Genomic DNA, 21,202 nt, shown 5'->3' with positions numbered 1-21,202 from the left:
ACTCAACTATTGAACTGTTCAACCATTCCAACTGTCAGTTATCATCCACTATGCCTCCAGTCAACTACATGAAACCTCCATGTACCTAGCAACCAACATAGCAACCATTAAAATTAAGTGTATATGACCGTTTCCATAGCAACCAACATGATTATACTGCAGTAACTTCTTGTTTCTTGATAGTGGCCACCATGGATACCCTAGCAACAAATGTTTCAAAATAAAAGTCCTCACTAGCAAGTTAGCTAGTTAGCATGGTTAGCATAGTTAGCATTGTTAGCATAGGTAGCATTTTTAGCATAACTGCAAAAGTCATCAACTAAGTTAGCTAATCAACCTGGTTAGCATTATTAGCAAATTTAGCATTGTTAGCATAGTTAGCATTTTTAGCATTACTGCTAGAAATCATCGGTTAAGTTAGCTAATCAACCTGGTTAGCATTGTTAATAAAGTTAGCATTGCTAGCATAATTATCATTTTTAGCGTAACTGCTAGAAATCATTACCTAAGTTAGCTAATCAACATTTTAACATGAATAGAAATCATTAGTTAAGTTAGAGTTGGAATGTTTCATCTTTAAACTGTCTACCGTCACACTATCAACTCTCTGTAAACTATGCAACCACCATGTTTACCCTAGCTACACCTTAGTAACCATATCTACATTATCTATCTATTTTTGCATTTTCATGCACTGGTAATTCCTTGGAATTGCATTTCTAGTTAAAATTGTGTCTCTATATAAACTAGGCCTACTTAGGGGTATTATTTATTAATATTTTAGTCTACAAGCTAATGAAATGAAATGTAGAAAGTCATGGGGAAAATAACTTCTTTTCAGTATCTATTCTTGGTTTGATTTTGTGTTAGCAAAAAATGTCTCAACTGTACTAAACCATAATATGTAATTTATCTCCATCAGCCTGCAACAACTGGCAACATTGTCCATTACTGTTGTGGTACTACTAGTGGGAGTAGGCCTAGTCTACTGAACAAACTTGTCTCCAAACTATCACCAGACTTTTCTTGGCTAACTGTGGCGTGCCTGAAACTAAGTCCGAGGGAATTTGTTTGCTCAATATTGAAACAAATGGCATTCCATAAGCCAGGGAATAGCCTACCAAGAAGAGTGCAAAAAAAAAAAAAAAAAAAGAGTATAATAAAAAGAAACGAAAAAGAAGGCACATAGGCTATGAGTTTGATTATAGCCTAGCTCATGACTTACAATATCCTTTTTTTTCCTCATAATCATAATGCAATGACAGTCATCAAAATACTTTAAACCAGCCTACTTTCGATGTCTCCTGGACTCATTCACTGTAGCAGAATTCCTGGGCTCATACACTGTGGCAGATAGCTAGCAGTGATATTACAGTACGACTACGGTAATAATCGTAATGCAACAAATGTCCCCTCCTTCTTGCCATACTATAATTGTCTTTGACAAAGGGCTGCCATGTCACCTAAGGTGAGAGTAGTTTTATGGAGATGCACCGGCTGCACATTTTTTCCATAAACTGTTTTAGTAGATTAACGTGTGATAATTACACACGCAGTGTTGTTGTTTCACTATGTTAATACTTTTTCACCTCAAGAGTTGGCCTTAAAATGAAAGCTTTCACTGAGGACAGCTGGCTAAACGGTGCTCCTTGGCTAATAACTTATCAAGTTACTGATCTAGCGGGACAGCTGGCTAACAGACTTGCAAACGCTAAAGTTTTTTCACTGCTTTTGAGACCAGACTGAGTGGCCTCAGTTAGATGTAAGTCGGTGTATGAAGTATGCTTTGTGGATATAAGATCTATAAAGGCTTGTTCTAGTAGTCAACTAGCTCCTCAGCTAACATTGCCTGTAACTTATAGCACTAATATACGCGTGCTACATTGCTAGCTTGCAGCTAATAGAACAACAATCAAGGTGACCGATTTCTCGCCTCCAGAATGCAGTTAACAAAACACATTTGCATCTGTATACTAACCTCTTCAGGGTGATATAGTATAACGATATCCTGCAAGCACACAATGCACCTACCAAATTGCAGTCATAACTCTGGTAGAGTAAAGGTGTAAGTTACCATCTCGCTGGTGGCTGGCTATGGTCAGAAAATATATTACGATAGGCTAAAAGAGCAAAATATGCATGTACGTTACTATCTAACCTGAGCTCTTGCCATTTAGACCAAGTAGCTACGTTCCTTGATGTAGCAAAGTCTATGTCTGAATTCAAGTAACTCCGCTTGACTATGTTTGCACATTTTCAGCTGGTGAAATTTGTGGCAGTCCCTGCGACAGCTGTCTTGGGTATTGCATCTTTCCGGGTGCACTATGCGACGAGAGAACCAAACGTTGAAGGACTACTCACAACACACCAGGTAGTATTAGCCTAATAACCTTCTGGGTTGGTCTACCATTATTTGCAGGATGCTAGAAAGCCGCATGCAAAGCAAATATGCTGCGATTTTAGCTTCCACCTTCTTCCTAAAAACGCCAGCCTACATTCAGTGACTGCACAATGAAGGATTTTCAGTGAGCACACCTCCAGGTGCTTGTTGGCGAAACTGGTGGAAACTGATGAATGAATCACACACAGAGACCCAAAATGCTTTTCAACTTTCTATTATTCCACACTAATATTTTGCATGTACTATTTCAGTTTTTCATTCAGATAAACACCTTATAATGTTTCCACTCTGCCAGCAACCTGTTTACCATGACAGTCCATGAATGCCCCCTCAGTGAGACAAGCTTGAACAAAGATATGCAGCGCATCACTGGATGCCTTCCGAGTGAAAACAGATCTGCGAATAACATGCACAGGTCAAACATGGCCTCAAAGAAGACTAAAGTTAAAAGCTTCAAATTCCAAAATAATGGTTTTGTTTGGAAATAGTCCATCATTCTGTTAACATTGTTTTCTGATGTTTGGCACTTAAATGTGGCTGCTATTCATGTCAGAAGCAAGGTTTGAACTTGTTGAGTCACCACAAGACACTTCCAAATCGATAAATCCCCACTTCCATGTCACTCAGAATGGAACTTTTTTTGGGGGGCAGGTTGCTTCAAAAAATGCCATATGACCATAAGTCGTAGTCATTTCTTTGTCACACACTACTTTTCGGCATGAAGCTGTCAGATGACAACCTGTGAAACTCAGTGAAATAGGAGCTCTTCTTAATATTTGATATCGTTGGTTGGTTGGTTGGTTTGATACTGTTGTTGTCAATTAAAAGTCGTCGTTCTACACCATGTTCCAACACGCTCTTAAGCTCATCATTTGCCGCCCCGTTGTGAGGCTGAAACAGGAGGCTAGCCTATACGACATTTAAACACAATTGTGCTGCTGGTGGACTCTGAGGCTTTTGCGAACACGCTTGTGACGGTCATATCTGTGCTGAATATGGGGCCTGTCCTCGGGCTGAACTCCTGAACCCCTTTGCTGCTGCAGACCTTATTAGCGATTTGCCGTCACAGTCCATACTGATAGCCGGCTGCTTATCTGCGGCACTTTACTGCTTCCTGCTAACCTCACAGTCACCTCTTGGATGTCTGGTTTGCAGAGAATCCACTGTGGTATCAGCACATTATCTCTTCATTATCTTCATCTGCCGTAATCACTTGTTTTCGGTGCCGTAAATCCAATACTTTGGGCGTAATGTGTCGGCCTCAGTAATTGTGTGTAATTTCAAGTGCTTATTAATGTGGTCTGCACACAGGCATTGTAGTGTGCAGACCACATCTTATGATGCCATTTGTTTATCTCCCTCTCTGTCTCTCTCTCTTTCTCTCGCTCCCTCCGACTGTCATTATGTTACTTTTCTTTGTCTCTCTCTCTCTCTCTCTCTCTCTCTCTCTCTCTCATTCTCTCATTCTGTAACAGCTGTCCATCTATACATCACTGCCACAGAAGTTTCAGTATGTGGAGGAACAACAGGGTGCTCTCCAGAGTAACCTCGGCATAGCCAGGGGATGGCTGCAGTCGTACGTGCGAGCTGTCAAGGTACAGACAAATGCAATGTAGATTTTGTGTGCTTCACTTGTCATTGGATGCTCATATAATCTGTGTGGTTGAGCTTGGGATCAATGAAGCAAGATGAATGACTCAATGAAAAGATCAGGGTCTGGAAAATAATGAATCACTGTTATCCAGACCAGGAAAACTATGTGAATACAGAAGAAAGTTTGGAAGTTTTGAGTCAAAATCTCAACCAGAAATAGCTGAGATAGTTCTAAACCCAGATTGTTTTGGACTTAATATTTGATGACGTAAAATAAATGACTTGAGTTGGTTATTTTCCAATGATTAAAAACTCTTTGATAAATAGGATCAATTGGAGGGTAATCTATTACCCCCTTTGTGATAAAGGTGTCACATGGGCCATTTTTCATGCAATAGCTCATTAGATTTTCACATTTACAAAGCCAATTTGATGGTGAACTAATTTGTAATAGGTAAATCGTTCACCTAGCATAGTTATATAGCATAGACATAGTGAGTCCCCACCCAGAAATCCATCCATGCAACTTCCAAAAGCGGAGTCCAGCCAAATCTCGCGAGAGATATAGCTCTTTAGAGATTGTTAATCCCTCACCTCCACAATGCATTTGCATTTTGTACAGGGGAGATAAATCGCGAGAGTAACATGGTTTGTGGTATGCACTCAATTGTCAACTATCTGAGTCCCTTTAAACTTCATCAAATAAATGCCCAGCTTCAACAAAATGTCTATTGAAAGCAAGGCTTATCCCATTCTATTCAGATATGAAACATCATCGTTTGATAAAATATAGGTACAAATTAAGAAATAATTAAAAAAAAATAACATTGGATGAACATTGTCCAGTCCTAAATCCTCCATGTTTTAATTTATTTACTGTGATATTGTAAGCAGAATATCATGGGAATTTGATAACGTTTGATAACAGACATGGAAAGTCCGAGAGAGAACCCTGAGTGAGTAAGTTTGGTCATGGTAGTATTGTCATGGTACAGTAGTATTGGTCTAGTGATTTAGGGATTTGGCCCTCCAAGTAGAACCCCAGAGGTGGCACCACCAGCTGCCCCACAGCCTGTCACATAACGGCGGGCAGCTCCAGGGATGGATTGTCCCTGCAGGGAGTTCACTGTAAGTTAGCTTTAAATGACATGTAATGTAATGAACCGCAATGTGAAAAAGGGTAGCAAAAGGGAAACTTTCATTTCATGCCCAGCATAGTTTTGTTTTTCGCTAAATACTGTATCTGATGAGTGATATTTGTAATTGTAATTGGTGAAAGGGTATTTTTTTTATATTTTGTACTCAGTTTAGTTAAGCTCGGTTTTTGTTCGGTTTAGTTATGACTCTGCGGTGTCTTGAAACTGATATTTGTCAGCAGTTTGAAAAGATCATGATTTGCTAAGTGGGAAGAGACCTGCCCTTTCTCTGAATGCAACTGAATGTGCAGCGCTGCTCATTTCAAACAAAGCCTGCTCTCGCCGCTTGTGGTGGTTGTGATCAAAAATGCTATTGTAATATTTTTAGATTTAAGCGATCTTTGACGTCGGCTTCTCCTTTGAAGTCTTTTTTTTTCCCTGATAGTGGGGAAAAAGATTATAGCAGTATTGAGTCATATCCTGTTGATAAACCGTACAGTTAGGCTTCTATTAAAAACATAAAGAAAACAATGACCTTTAAAATGATTGGTGCATATACTGCATTATTTCCCCTTGGACTAACCTTTACTGGCTTTGGCAGAAGGACTCTGACATTTTTTGTTTTGATATCTATAATCTAATATCCAACTTGTTTTATTTTAATATGTGTTAGGTCTATCTAATATCCATAATATTAACCTGTTATGTCTATAGTCAATAATTTGTAAAAAAAAAAAAAATCCATTATCTAATATCTAATATGAATGGCCTCAAGGTGAATGGCCTTAGATTTCAGCACTGTTATTGCATGTGCACTGCAGTTATTGCATATGTCCTTTCACGGCGAATAGGATTGGATTGTAAAACGGGGATATCAAATCGTTTCAGTTACAGTAATTTAGAATTTTTTCCAGCAGTGGTGCTAGGGTCTGTCAAGTACCCCAATTTCCACGATGACGTTGGCTGTTGTGCTTTTAGAAATGTGGAGGTAGGCCTAATTGTGGTGACATTACTGATCATGTGAAGATGTTGCAGTGGTGCTGAAAATCCAGCCGTGGTGCTGCGCCACTGCTGAATACAGTACATTGTAGGGGAAACACTGGTTCATTTGCATGAGGCTGTAAAATGGGGACAGACATGTCAGTGTGTAGAGAGGGGGGACAACAGGTGGCCCTAACCAACCGCAGGAGAGCTACGGTGGACTTCAGATCAGACCACGCTCGAAAACAATGAGTCAGAGGCCGCATCCATAACTGTAGGAAAACTTTCACACACAGGCGTAGTTGACCTTTTGCACCAGCGAGTGAGTGTAGGCAGAAGCTGACTTTAGACCTCCCCCGTGATAGCTCTGTGTTTATCCGTTGTCTTCACTGAAGAAGAAGAAGAAGAGGAAGACGACGAAGAAGACGACGGCGATGACGCATTCAGTGGTGCGTGAGATTGGGCCGCTTCTATTCCGATGCAGAAGGAACCGGGCGTTTTCTTTTGTTGTGGTTGACCGCTCGTTATCTGGGCCCCAACAGGTCAAATACTGTTGAATCTGTTGCTTAGAGCAGCAGTAGGGGACGGGGGGGATGCAGGACGGGGGACGCGCTCGGCAGATGAGACGACGACGAAGCCGCCGTGAGGCATCTGCTGAGGGCTCCCGTGTTGCGTTAGTCTGGGTCAGTGGGGACAGGAGCAGCCAGGCGGCTGCAGACCCTTTGCCCCCCCCCCCCATCTCATAATGTCAGAGAAATGGCAAAGAGTTCCAGCGCCCATCATGTAGAAGGAGAAGGAGATGTGGTGAGAGCCTCTCTGACTGTCTTCGGTGAGAATTCTGGAAGAAATTACACCGGTAGTTTTCTAAGTTATGTGAGCAGGAATGCACACACGTGTATACACACACACACACACACACACACACACACACACACACACACACACACACACACACACACACACACACACACACACACACACACACACACGGAGAGACAGACAGACAGAATGCCTTCAGCCTCCTATCAGGGGCGAGGCTAAAAAAGAGAAAAGATGGATAGCTGCCTCTGCAGCTGATGCTTATGTGTTGCCCAAAGACTGGGTACACACACGCCGACATTCCCCTGACAAGCCAGCTGCGGCGATTGGCATGAAATGACACGATCGAAGGTGACAGCACGACGAGCCGTATCCCTCTTTTGTGTTTTATTACTCTTTCTTTTGCATTCTCTTTTTTTCCCTGTCTTTTGTTCATCCATCTGTAGTTTGGCACCTGGAAAAAGATTGGTGGAGAATTTGATTATGATGATCTGCAATATAATGTCTATCATTATTTCCCCCCACTGCCCTCCCCCCCCTCCCCCATAGGGTTCTTTACTGTCAGCGAAAGTTAAAGCCGTGAATCTGTACCACGCCGGAGAAGGTGAGCCCGCATCTCCTAATGTGATTTTCAAAATTTATATCCGATTATGCTGCCGCTGCCTCTTGTTTCATGAGGCTGTCACTCTCTGTGAATCTTAATGGGATCTGTAGCATTGGATTCTCCGTCTCGATGGCTTCGGCTTCACTGGTGTGCGACTGACACATGGTTGCATGCCAAACGTGCTTGATATATGTCACTCAGAGACACACACTCAAGAGTGTGTGTGTGTGTATGTGTGTGTGTGTGTGTGTCTCCAGATGTCTACCACTACCTTAAGGATCCCCCTCCAGGGTTTCTGCCTAGAGTGGGAATCATCTCAGGGGCAGGTTTGACTGGCTTGGTCCTGGCCAGGAAAGGTAACTTATGACCACACTGCACATGAAGTGATACCTCCACTCCTCACCACCATCCCTTGTGTGCCCTGTGAATGTTTGATTGTTTATTATTACTATAGGTTTCTAATGCTGCATGGCCATTGTTTATAGTATCTGACCTAGCAACAGTAACAGGGACTCGGCATAGGGTGGACGTTTGTGAGATTTGCGTTTCGGTGCTAATAATGGTGGACACATCGTATCTACTGTGAGACTGGTGCTTGTGGACGTGGGATGGATAAAATTTGTATTAAAACTTATCCATCGCAATGGGGACTTTGCCTTAGTTACCTCTCTCACATTTCCTTTAATTTTTTGGAAATATAACAAAACAGCTCTTCTCAAATACTTACCATGAACTGTAGCTATAATAGAGCTTTTTTCTTTCTCTCTCTCTCTCTCCATCTTTGTCTTTGTCTTTGTCTCTCTCTCTCTCTCTCTCTCTCTCTCTATCTATCTATCTATCTATCTATCTACTGTATCTATCTATCTATCTATCTATCTATCTCTCTCTCTCTCTCTCTCTCTCTCTCTCTCTCTCTCTCTCTCTCTCTCTTTCCCGCTCCATTTATTTTGTGTGTTAGCCCTTTTAAGTTTCATTTCTACATGTGATAGTTTCAAGAAAGGGTTGTTAAATGTCAACATTTCTCTCCGTCTCTCTGCCTCCCGCCCGCCCACCGCGCCCGCCGTGCCAGGCTCTCGCCTCAGGAGGCTGCTGCTGCCGCTGGGCCTGGCGTCTCTCGGCGCTGGCATCTGCTACCCGGCCTCCACGCTGGCACTCCTCAAGGTGAGGAAGCAAGCTCAGTCCCTCCCCCGTTAGCCACACTTAGCATAGCATGTTGCCCACTTGACGACGCAAGTCTCCCACATTCCTGAAGGCACACACACACACAGCCTCCAGAACACACGCCCTCAGAACCTGATCTCCATCACCCACCACTCTGTGACTTTCTGCTGTTGTTCTCTCTCTCTCTCTCTCTCTCTCTCTCTCTCTCTCTCTCTCTCTCTCTCTCTATCTCTATCTCTATCTGTTGGCCTTTCTTCTCCCACACCGCAGGAGGTATTCGGTGACTATAGCAACTAACTTATAAGTGTTAGTTCACTCACCCAGCGTATTCTCCAATGAGGCTAAGAGCAGGTGGATGTGTGGGTGGGATTTCAATAAATCACAGCAGGGCCTGGCTCGTGATGAACCGGGAAAAGTGAAACCTTTTAGAAAGGCTCTCCTGGCCAATATTAATTTATCGCGTTTGTGACTATCTGCTTTGTGCACGACGGAATCCATTTCTGGCCCCTGTATCATGTAAATCTAATACAAGTAGGTTTTTTTTTTCTGTGACGTTTCCTTGATGTTTCAATCAATACACACACACACACACTCATGCACACAATTCAATGGGATGGAAAGCTTTCTGAACCCGATATACACACACATTTTCCTGTGACGTGGGCTGTGAAGGGGTCAATAGAGAGGCATCCCAGTCAAGGGGAGAGATTAATCATCATACAGAACACAAGAGGTCACCTGACATGTTGGCATTTGAAGCCTAAACCTTCGACTTCGACGAACTATATAGAGTGGGTACTACGGAACTATATACAGTGGATACTACGGAAAGTATTCAGACGCTGTCAAGTTTTCCACATTTTGGTATGTTTCAGACTCATCTCAAAATAGATTCAATAGATTTTTTTTTTTTTTTTGCTCATCAATCTACACAAAATGCTCCGAACACTCCACAAAAAAAGCAGGTGTTTGGAGTGTTTTGTGAATTTATAAAAAGATATAAAAGACTGAAATATATTCCATTTACATAAGTATTCAGACCCTTTGTTAGGACACTTATAATTGAGCCCTGGTGCATCCTACTTCCATCAATGGTCCTTGAGATGCTTCTAGAACTTGACTAGAGTCCACCTGTGCCTAAATTAATTCACTGGCCATTATCAGGTGTGGCACACACACCACCTTATATAAGATCTCACAGTTGATGGTGTATGTCAGAGTGAAAACCAAGCCACAAGGTCAAAGGTCATTTACGAGTGTACTCTTCAGTTCTGCTCCTGACATGAAATGAAAATGACTGCCCTCCCGAGGTCTCATTCCAACAATTTCCGGCCCACTGCTTCATATGAGTTTGACACCCCCTGTCCTAGATAGTGAGAATAGACACGTAGACTTGCTTCTGTTGGAGGGCATAGAGAGATATGGCCCTAAAGTAGCCCACAAGATGTGAGCAAGACCTCAGATATCACTGGGAAGACTCGGAGAAAGCCCCCGTTCTGAAATTCCAGATCACAGTCAGGCAAGTTCTCTCCCTCAGTTTTTCCTGTGACAGCGCTACTAATTGGATGCTAGTTGTACGTGACCGTACGGCTCCGTCTGAGTGAATGGCAGAACCGCACTGAGCTGACTCAATGGAGAGGGAAATGAACAGGCGAAAAAAAAAAAAACAACACAAAGACAACGAAGCACAGCTGCTGTGGAGCAAGCAAGGCTTCTTTCGGTGAAAACCACTGACAGGAAAATGAAACAGTCTGTCGTTTTGTCGCCGTCAAGGCAGCCAGGAAACTGAAAAAATCCGCGCAAGCCGTTTCACGCTGCACCCCACCCCTCTTGGTCTTCACACCTCTCTCTCTCTCTCTCTCTCTCTCTCTCTCTCTCTGTCTCTCCTCAGACGCCGACAATGAACAACGTTTTCGATGCTCCACGCCCGTGCTCACACGCGCGCCCGTGCATCCCTTCTCGTTTCCCACTTTTGTCAGGGTTCCACTGTGACGCGTTACGCATCTGAAAAGTAGCTTCGGTTGGAGCGACTCTTCAAAGAGAATTTCAAAAAACCGTCATAAGAAAGTGCCTCATACCCCACACACACGCACACGCGCACACACACACACACACACACACACACTCCACGCTGTCAGTGGCTGCTCGACATGCCTCCTTGCGTCCCCCTGTGGTTGTTCATTTGTTTGTTTGTGTCTCGCGTCTGTAGCCCCTCCAGACGTAAAGGCCTCGGCGTTGTCAGGTGCTGTCGTTAGGTGTTGCGTTTTTTAAAAAACTTTAACACATAAAATCACAAAAAGTCAAGATCAAAGAAAAGTGCGTAGTGTTGATATTTAAAAAAAAACTAAAAGAAAAAAACTGTGACTGTTAAGAGCCAAATGTGTTTGGGGTCATGGCTGAGGGCACTTAAGTCTGACAGGTGTCAGAGTGTGTGTGTGTGTTGGACTGAGTTTTTGAGTGTGTGTGTGTGGGCGTGCTCGCTTTTGGGTCTGTCTTGCGTTGTGTGTGTGTGTGTGTGTGTGTGTGTGTGTTGGACTGTCTTTATGTGTGTGAGCGCGTGCTTTTGGATCGGTCTCACTTCAGCGTTCTGTGTGTGTGTGTGTGTGTGTGTGTGTGTGCAGGTGACCGGACGGCAGGCCTGGGCAGCGTCCACGTGGAGTGTGTCGGCTGTGAGCTCGCTGTGGAGAAGCGAGCCGCCAGAACACCCCCCTGCACCCCCACCCACCTCCACACCACCTCCTTCATCACCTCCACCTCCCTCCTCATCACCTCCACCACCCTCCTCATCTCCTCCTCCTCAACACCCCTCACAGGTACTAGCGGTCAGAGGAGCCAGTGTGTGCGCGTGTGCATGTGTGAGTGTGTGTGCATGTGTGAGTGTGTGAGCATGATCGCACCTCAGCGACGTGTGTGTGTGTGTGTAGGTGTGTGTGTGTGTGAGTCTCGACTGTCACCCCGCTCTGCCGTTGATGTTTGCTTTTGCTTCTGTCGTTTGTTTGTTTCTTTTGTTTGTTTCTTTTGTCACCCTGGCGTAGAGAGCGAGCGGCATGTTGTGTTTTTTCACACAGCCTCATCCTGTGATCTTCTGTGTCTGCTCTGCTCTGTCATGTCTCTTCTCTGGGCCTGTGATGACCAAGAGAGAGAGGCTTTTAAGGCAGCTGAGCTCATATAGCCGCTGCTCTGCTCAAAGGCCAATGCGGATTCACAAGCAGAAGCGCACATGAAACGTCTTCTGTGTTTCATTTTTCTAGACCTTGTCACGATATGTTTTATTATGATTATGATATACCGTAATTTCCCAACTGTTAGCCGCGACTCATCTATTGATTTTGCTAAATGTCTTTAGCCATCAGGTTAATACACAGAGGCAGTTAATATGGCATGAATATGATATTTTTAACTTGCATAAAACACTGTCCTGCGGCTTATACATGATGCGGCTAATACACAGGAGATTACTGTATATTATTTGTTATTTGGATATATAGTTTTCTCTTCAATTCTCATTAGGACTAGATGTACATCTAAACACTTTTCATTTTGGTAATTTATACCAATTATCTGATGTGATATTGTTTAAAGGCCACAGCCCTTAGACCAAGACAACTTGGATGTCCTTCACGATGAAGGAAAGCTATAAGAAAAAGCTGTCCGTCTTACGTGTGACATTTCCTCCTGTCGTTTATCACGACTGATTAAATCTGCCTGTGCCCCTCCCTCCTTAGCCCTCGGAGAGCCCTCCGCCGCCTGTCCTTCCCGCAGGGGACCCCGCCCTCCCGAGCTCCCCCGCCGCCCCGCGGGATTCTGGGAAGGGGCCCGCCGTACCCACGACGTCCAGGCCTGAGGAACCCGTGCCCCTGCTCCTGCCCCTGGCGCCGCCACCCCCGCTCACTGCCCCGGCCGAGAGCGCCAGAGCTGCCGCTGGTAAGCCACAACGGAGGAGGGAGGGGGAGGAAAGTCCAACCACCTACTGTTTCCAACCACTCAACTAAACCAGCTTATTCCGAGTAGCACAACTCTTCAGAACAACTCGTCTTCAGAGTAGATCAGAGTTTTTTCCACGTAGCGTACGCAACATCTGATTAACCGCTGTTGCCTCCGAGTACTTGCTATCTGTCAGAATAGGAGAAGGGAGAGCGGAATTTGTTTTGGTGTAGCGGTGTCAGTAGCAATCTCTCTTTCTCTTTCTCTCTCTCTCTCTCTCTCTCTCTCTCTCTCTCTCTCTCTCTCTCTCTCTCTCTCTCTCTCTCTCTCTCTCTCTTTCTCTCTCTCTTTCTGTCTCTCTCTCTCTGCCTGTCACGCACACACAGCCCCACAAACCTCAGTCTGGCAGGTTTGGTCAGTGCGCGCGCGTGTGTGTGTGTGTGTGTGTGTTTGTTTAGTAGCTTAGTGTCTGGACTCTCCTGGTTGTCAGACAGACCAGACTCTACTGGTGTCAGTGTCACAGCGCCTTATCAGGCCAGACGCCGACGCCGAGGGAGTCACTCTCCGGATCTCAGCAAATATCATCAGCTTTCATCCTGTCAGAGAGACTCAGCCAGACAGAGAAATATTTACCGTCCAAAACTCTCCCATCACAGCTCCGATGAGTGAGAGGGAGAGGAGGAGGAGGAGGAAGACAACCCTGAGACGCGTTAACATTCGGGTTCGGCAAACGTCGGCTAACGTTTGTGGTGAACGCGCTTTTTCTAAACAGTTTAATTTGAATTAATTGCATTGTTACCTCCGCCAAGCTCACGTCCAGCTCCACTGTATGTTCGCAGAGAACTACCTCCTCCTTAGACTGTTTTGTGAGTGTTGTGTTTGCAAGCATTTCCCTTAAACTCGAGGCAAACCGAAACCTTTTTGCAAACGTTTGGCTGTGCTTGAGAATTTGAACACACCTCTGATCTTTTAAATGCGACTACCTTGGTATATGTAGGGGAGGGGTAGCCTACACATAGATTGCTGTGGGATTCAGACACTCGGAGAAGATAGAGAGGAGCCTGGGCGCGCCTGTGTGTTGATACACCGCAGGTGCAGCTCATTCAGAAGAGCAGTCTCAGAGTAAGAGAACAGAAGGTGCAACACTGCTTGCTCCACGGTGCAAGTTAGTAATAAAGAGTTGCTTCCTTCGGTTCTTTTTCTGTGGCGGTCGGAGGGGGGGGGGAGTTGGTCCATGATGTCTTTGTAGTCCCTCCTCTGTGCTGTGAGTGACGGAGCTTTTGAATAAGGAAAAAGCTCTGGTCCAGACAAGCCAGTTCCCAGCTGTGTGTGTGTGTGTGTGTGTGTGTGTGTGTGTGTGTGTGTGTGTGTGTGTGTGTGTGTGACAGTAATGTGAAGGTCCATTCACAGCTGTTCATTCTAATGCTGTATTTTAACCCGACTGTGACACAAGCCACAAGTATTATATTATTAAAGGGAAAATTATGCCCCATATTGAATCATTATAGCCCACTGCGTTATATTATAGTCCACTCCGCCTTTACACAAAGGCCGACTGCTTGTCATTAGTTTTGAATTAAGAAATGAAACCACTGTGAGATTGAATAGAATCGTGTCTATTGCAAAAACAAACACGTTTTAATTCTGTCCTCGACCTTTCCCGCACTGTCTATCTCCATTCACCCACTCATGTAACTGTGGTAAGAAGCGCGCAAGAAGATGCAGTCTGTACTTTTTGTCCGCCAGTGATGTTTTAGGAAGCAGTTGGTCCCTATTACTTTTATTGAGGTCTTTTGGTGAGGTTTGACTAAATTCTTAAATTTCGTTTTTACCAACTCGCCCACAACTAACCAGAATATCATTAAAAAAACATTGTTTGACTCACATCGTGGGTGACTGACTGGGGATATCCGCTTATTTTGAGCCCGTGCATCACTGGTGTGTGTGTGTGTCCGGGCTGCTCGATCTTGGCAAAAACCATAACCACAATTATTCTCGACAACATTGAGATCACTATCACTTCTTTGTTTCTATTGTTATATTAAAAAATATTATATGAATATAATTAATATTGATATTATTACATTATTCCACCTCAGCAAAAAATAAAAAATAAAATTGCACTGGATAAATAACAAAACAAAAGAAAGAAGTTGAAAGAAAAAATCAGAGTGTGGCAAAATAATCACATCTCATATCTCAACTCAGAAAACTGTGTTTTCATAATCTTTGGTTCTAAGTCATAGCTGAAGTGTGTGTTTGCATGTGTATCTGACGTCATGTGTCTCCTGTGCTGTGCTCTCTGTGTGTGCTGTTCCAGGGAAGTCAGGCTTCACTACCAATCCCCAGCTCATGGACTTCGGCCAGTCAAGCCCAGAGGATGCTGACCTCTACAGTACACGCGGCTAAACATGTCCCCATATGAACACACACACACACACACACACACACACACACACACACACACACACACACACACATACACACATACACACACTCACCAGCCTATATAGACAGGCTTTGTCATATGAACACACGCACACATACTCAAACTGACACAAATGGACTGTGTCTGCTAGTGCCATACTACATACACCCCGGACACACACACACACACACACACACACACACACACACACACACACAAAAGTATACCGACTCATTACACCACCTACACCCCTCAATGCCGACACACACATTAGGTGCTTCATCTTTAAATGGTAGAAAATCTATGTCCAAATTTAAATGGCCTCTTAGGCCGCGCTTGGCAATCCATACAGCTCGTTTAAGGCTATGCATCCAAAGATGGGAGATAATTGTTGCTTTAAATACTAAGCCATACAGTTTTATAGTGTCATTTAATCACATTATGCTTATGAATGTCCTGTAAGTATGTGTAATTTAAACTTGTGGGTAATGAAGACATCATTTTGAGACCACAGGAAGTATAGTCATGTGCATTGTGAAACCAATGTTCTGTTATAGTCTTGGGGGTTTGTTTTTTTGTTTTTAACAAAGAAGAAGAAAAAAACACGCACATAATGAGAATTGCACTAAAATGAGCTTGTACAGGTGCATTGATTTCCCCAAATGGACCTGGGTTAATGTGTTTGTTAATGTTTTTGTTGATGTTAATTGGCTTCACACTGCAGATAAAGTAAAGCAAAGATTAGTTTTATTTACCTTCCAGAAAAGTGCTTTGAGGCCTCTCCAGTGTGTGTGTGAGTGAGAGAGAGTTTTAAATAAAGTATATTTCTGATAAATATATTCTCGCCTTTGAGATTTATTTATCTGTGTGAAGGCTAGGTGAGTGCAACATGCCAAGACATAAACAGGACTCAACAAGGTGGATTCTTTGTGCTGTCTGTTTCTGTTTCAATCAGTCTCTTTTATTCATTATTCACCATGCGTGAATGCCTAATGCCAAACAACCTTTTCTATGGATAGTCAGCTCCGTGGAATTATATTTCTCCTAGTTGCACCAGGGTTCTGAAAGCCCTTCGACTATACGGGATGTTTTTGTCTGAAAAGTCTCAGACAAATGTGGTACACATGCCAGACTAGTTGTGTTTCTCTTGACTTCCATTGTAAACATTTGTACCATTACAGACAATGCTGAAATGCCAACAACAGCATCTTCTGGTTATGAATGTCACGTTGTGCAGTAATCTTTGTTACATTTTATGGCACAATGGTCTCTAGCTTTCTCACGATCAATGATCTGTTTCGACGGTTAGTCACGATGGAAAGATCATTTTCCACTAAACTTTGCTCCATTAGTGTTTTCTTGTGAAGTTGAGCGAGGGTGCGCTCGGACAAACTCGTTCTCTGAATCTTATTTTTTTCCATTCCTTTAGCGCTGTCAAACCGAGGGTTGCTCCACTCACTTATCGCTAAAACAGCCCTTGTGCAAGGAACTCATTCACTGCATCTAGTGAATAACCACCATATACTCATATACCACATAGTGCACTATCTAGTGAATAACCACCATATACTCATATGCCACAGAGAGAGTGCACTATCTAGGGAATAACCACCATATTTTTACTACAGAGTGCACTATAGTGAATAACCGCTATATACTCATATACCACAGAGTGCACTGTCTAGTGAATAACCACCATATTCTCATATACCACAGAGTACACGAGCGAATAACCACCACATACTTATACCACATAGTGCACTATCTAGTCACAGTGAATAACCACCATATACTCATACACCACAGAGTACACTATCTGAATAACCACCATATACTCATATACCACAGAGTGCACTATCTAGCGAATAACCACCATATACTCATTTCTTCATCACGTAATGCACTATCTAGTGAATAACCACCATATACTCATATACCACATAGTGCACTATCTAGTAAATAACCACCATGTTCTTATAGCACAGAGTGCACTAACTAGCGAATAACCACCATATACTCATATACCACAGAGTGCACTATCTAGTGAATAACCACCATATTCTTATTTCTCTATGTAATGCACTAACTAGTGAATAATCACCATTTACTCATATACCAGATAGTGCACTATCTAGTGAATAACCACCGCATTCCTATTCACCATGTAGTGCAGTAACTAGCTAATAACCACCATATACTTTTATACCACTAGTGTACCATCTTGTGAATAACCAATACTCATATTCCACATAGTTCACCATGTAGTGGACTAACTAGTGAATGGCCGTCACATTCTTATTCACCATGTAGTGCACTAATTAGTGACTAACCACCATACTGTATACTGTACTTATTCACCATATAGTTCACTGCCTACTAAATAAACACCATGAATACTCATTCATGTAGTTGAACAGATCCCTACAGCATGGTGATTGAGTGAACGTTCCGGATACAGAGGGAGACTGTTAAGGCTCTTCTGCAGGGAGGGACACTTTGACTCTTTGACTGTACTGTACCTTGAGGCTGTCTCCTCTTGTTGTTGTGTTTGGCACATAATGTACGAGACTGCTCTGTGCTCTGTGCTGCGCTGTGTGCTGTGTTGTGTATTGTGTGTTCTGTGCTGTGTTGTGTGTTGTGTGCCGGGGCAGCTGGTGGTGTGTGACCGTGAGGGAGGACTTGAACCAGTGGCCATGAGGAACGCAGTGGAGGGACAGGAAGCCGGTTGAGTGGCCTCTAGATGAGCGATGTTGCCTTGACCTCTGCGACCCCTGTCCTGTCCTCCCTATGTATCATCTTAACTACCGCACACACACACACACACACACACACACACGCACACATACACACACACACACACACACAACGTTCGGGAAGATATTGGCATTGCATAAGTGGCGAGATGCTTGCTGTTCAAGTTCTTGGGAGGTTCAAGACTTCTTGGGGAGTCCATACATTAGGGCTGAATGGAGCCATGAACATACAGTATCTGTGTGCTTTGAAAATGCCATGTTGTATTGGAAGTGGTCAGAACATGGGGATCTTTCTCTGTTGTTACATTACGCAGTACCATCTTTAATGGCAGCAGCTCAGTGTATTAGAATTTAGAATCATCTAACAATTGGTTCTGTTTAGAACAGTGTTTCTTAATTGGTGGGTTGGGACCCAAAAGTGTGTTGCGGAACCGTTCTGGGAGGGTCGCAGAGCTTGTGGTTAAAAACAAATGTAAAATTGCCAATTTAAAATGCTAATTTATCCGATCTAATATTGGAGCTTTATTTTTGATCAACTTTATTTGTAGCCTATGGGTGCCTTCCAACATGCCTCCTCGATCCTCGATGCTCGATCCTCGAGGGGCGTTCCCACTGATCTATAACTAACACTGGATAGACTATCCCATTGTTTCCCCCCCATCATTCTTTATGTAGATCAGTGAGGATCGAGGCATCGAGGAGCGAGGGAGGACGTATAAACGCTGCATGAGAGGCACCCTATGTCAGTCATTGCCATGGACAAAGACAATGCTTATGTGACAGGCCATGTTAGACATCATTTTAGCGGTAAAAGCAAGTAGGCGGCAACCCTGAATATATGAAGAAGGCTAGAATATGGATTCACTTAAACAGAAGGCAAAATAGGATGATGGACCTGTGGGTGGTGTGCAGTGAATTGCTGGCACCATCAACAATCCATCAACACTGATATGCCACCTGGAAACAAGGCACCCCTGTCAAAGTCAAACCTGTGGAGTATTTTGAAAGGTGACATCAAGAGTTGAAGACTTCTCAAATGTAATGCCAAACATCTGCATGCTCCAAACAGGTAGGCATACAGGTGCTTTGCATGTCTTACCATGAAGGCTAGCTCACCATATCCTAATACAGTATACAGTATAGTATATACTGTATGGGTTGCAACTTTATGAACATGGGAAACTGTGGGTCCCAAAGGTAGCCCAGTTAAGAACCACTGGTTTAGAATATATGTCATCATGACATAAAAGCATTGCCTGTGGGCTTTCCTTGGTACCTCAGAGACAAACTTAAGGTGTCTGTCATACTTGGATGCAAAGCTTTGTGATGTCTCAGGAAGGTGATGGGTGTTGCATTGTGAGAACCAGTCCAACATATGTTTCTACTTATCTCCTAAATGTAATCTGTAATGGCCCTGTCATAAAAGTCCTCCCCCTACCACACACACACACACACACACACACACACCAAACACACACACACACACACACATGCACGCAGTTGGTCGTAAAGCCCACAGGAAGTCCTGGTGAGCAGGAAAAGGTAAAGCCCCAGACGGTCGGCCAGACCTCTGGAGTTGTAACACGAGAGGCTTGTAAATTAAGAAGAGACACTGGCCTCCTTGACAGGGCTCAGTTTCAACCCCAGCAACTCCTCTTCCCTTCTGCAATTCAAGAGGAAGCTACAGCACAGTCCACTGCTCTCCCTTGTGAATTCAGCTCTCTCTGACATTGCGTGTGATGTTGTCAAATTGTCTGTGTAAAATCAGCCTTCAGACAAAGTGAAGAGGTCTCACTGTATAAACACACTCGGGACCTTTTTTTTTGCATTCCACGCTAATAAACACACTTACTGGACTTAAGGGGCAGTCTCGCTCTCTCTCTTCATACTCCGTACAAGTACACACACACACACACACACACACACACACACTAGTACCGTATCCTCCCATGTTGCTCTTTGTGAGGGCCCGTTCAGCCACATTTCTCGGGGTCGAGTGTCCAAATGTCCGAGAGAGAGAGAGAGAGAGAGAGAGAGAGAGAGGGGAGAGGGGGATTGAGAGAAAACAAACATGTCTCTCTTATCACTCATAAAAAGCCAAACAGACTCGGGGGATGATGCAAGCAGCTCCTGCTCGGCTGCCCTGGGATCCCCGTTTTCCCACAGCACCCTCTGGGGTCAGCCGATAAGGCCCTCGGGAGAGGCCCTCTGTGTGTGTGTGGGGGGGGTCAACCCTCGGGAGAGGCTCTCTGCGTGTGTGTGGGGGGGTCAACCCGCGAGGCTGAGGGCTCCGGTCCACTACTCTGTCCACTTCACTCCGCTCCAGGCCCAGCGGGCAGTTCAGTGGCCTTGCTACCCCTCCGTCCGGCCCCCACTGTTGCTCCGGCCGCTCGCTACTATTTCTGGAACCTTCCGGACCACCACACGCGGTGGGGGGGGGAGTTGTCCAATGTCTGTGCACGGAGGGGGGGGGGGATTTGTGAGTTTCTGTTTGAAGTTTTTGTTTATATACATATTTGTATATACATATACATGTTTATATATGTACATCAATTCAGTTATTTGTTCATGTGGTTTGTGTTCATCACAGATACTAAAAGGTCATCAAGATACAGTATGTTTCTGTCATTGATGTGAATATGTGTTTGTTTCTCTTTCTCTCTGAGTGTGTGTGTGTGTGTGTGTGTGTGTTCCTCTTTTCTCTCAAATCGTTTGCTTCTCTCTGGGGTTTTGGCTTTAATGTGTAATCCCAGTGTGTATTGCAGAGTGCACATATTGATTTAGTCACAGCTTGTCATGGTTTAGTGAAGTGGATCCTCTCCCTTCCTGAGACAACAACATGAGTCTAATGTCAGGCCAAGTCCCACACACACACACACACACCACTGCCCTGTGCTACCGGTCTGTAACTCAATACTGAGTCTGTGATACAATAAAAGATATGAAGCTCATGTACTCAAAACCCATTCACCATTGTGCTCCAACTCCTCATTATACTGTACGTACAAGGGATACAATGAGGTTTATTTGTCACATGCATATCATTTCTAAAATAAAGAATGCAGTGAAATGGTCAGTTACTTCGCCTTGTACATACAAGTACAGTATATGGGAATGTGGAGACTGACTTCAATGATCAGATGATCGTGCTGTGGATTTTGGGGGGGGGGGTCGTATTTGTGTGTCTACTGTCTAGCCATGGTTGCGTAAAGTCCTCTTGCCAGGTGGTTGGTGACGTTGCGCTGTGAGCTGTGCAGTACTCTGTCCTGTGATCAGAGGGGCACGGTCTTGTTTTGGGGACGACGGGCCACAAACGCCCGGCGACATGGGGGAGGAGAGGACGTGCCGTGCCCATGCCCATGCCCACCACCGCCAACGCAGGCCACTGGACCGGTTCCACCA

General features: G+C 44.1%; 1 protein-coding gene across 1 annotated transcript; it reads left to right on the top strand.

Annotated features, from left to right (window-relative positions):
* Positions 1-1,371: 1,371 nt before the first annotated feature.
* LOC134068425 (MICOS complex subunit MIC27-like) lies at positions 1,372-15,886 on the top strand. The gene is made up of 9 exons (XM_062524029.1): positions 1,372-1,468; positions 2,261-2,371; positions 3,877-3,996; positions 7,480-7,534; positions 7,792-7,890; positions 8,604-8,695; positions 11,317-11,508; positions 12,421-12,619; positions 14,940-15,886. The coding sequence occupies exons 1-9, from the start codon at positions 1,457-1,459 to the stop codon at positions 15,026-15,028; spliced, it is 969 nt and encodes a 322-aa protein (XP_062380013.1). The 5' UTR covers positions 1,372-1,456; the 3' UTR covers positions 15,029-15,886.
* The last annotated feature ends 5,316 nt before the right edge of the window (positions 15,887-21,202 follow it).

Source organism: Sardina pilchardus, chromosome 21 (genome assembly GCF_963854185.1).
Source record: "Sardina pilchardus chromosome 21, fSarPil1.1, whole genome shotgun sequence".
NCBI lineage: Eukaryota > Metazoa > Chordata > Actinopteri > Clupeiformes > Clupeidae > Sardina > Sardina pilchardus.
Note: the sequence above shows the minus strand (reverse complement) of the source record. Positions and strands in the feature narration are given on the sequence as shown.

Excerpts from the sequence above, each read along its gene's own strand:
- LOC134068425 (XM_062524029.1), top strand. Across the intron at positions 3,997-7,479 it reads CGTACGTGCGAGCTGTCAAG|GGTTCTTTACTGTCAGCGAA; the intron begins GTACAGACAAAT and ends CCTCCCCCATAG. Across the intron at positions 8,696-11,316 it reads CCACGCTGGCACTCCTCAAG|GTGACCGGACGGCAGGCCTG; the intron begins GTGAGGAAGCAA and ends GTGTGTGTGCAG.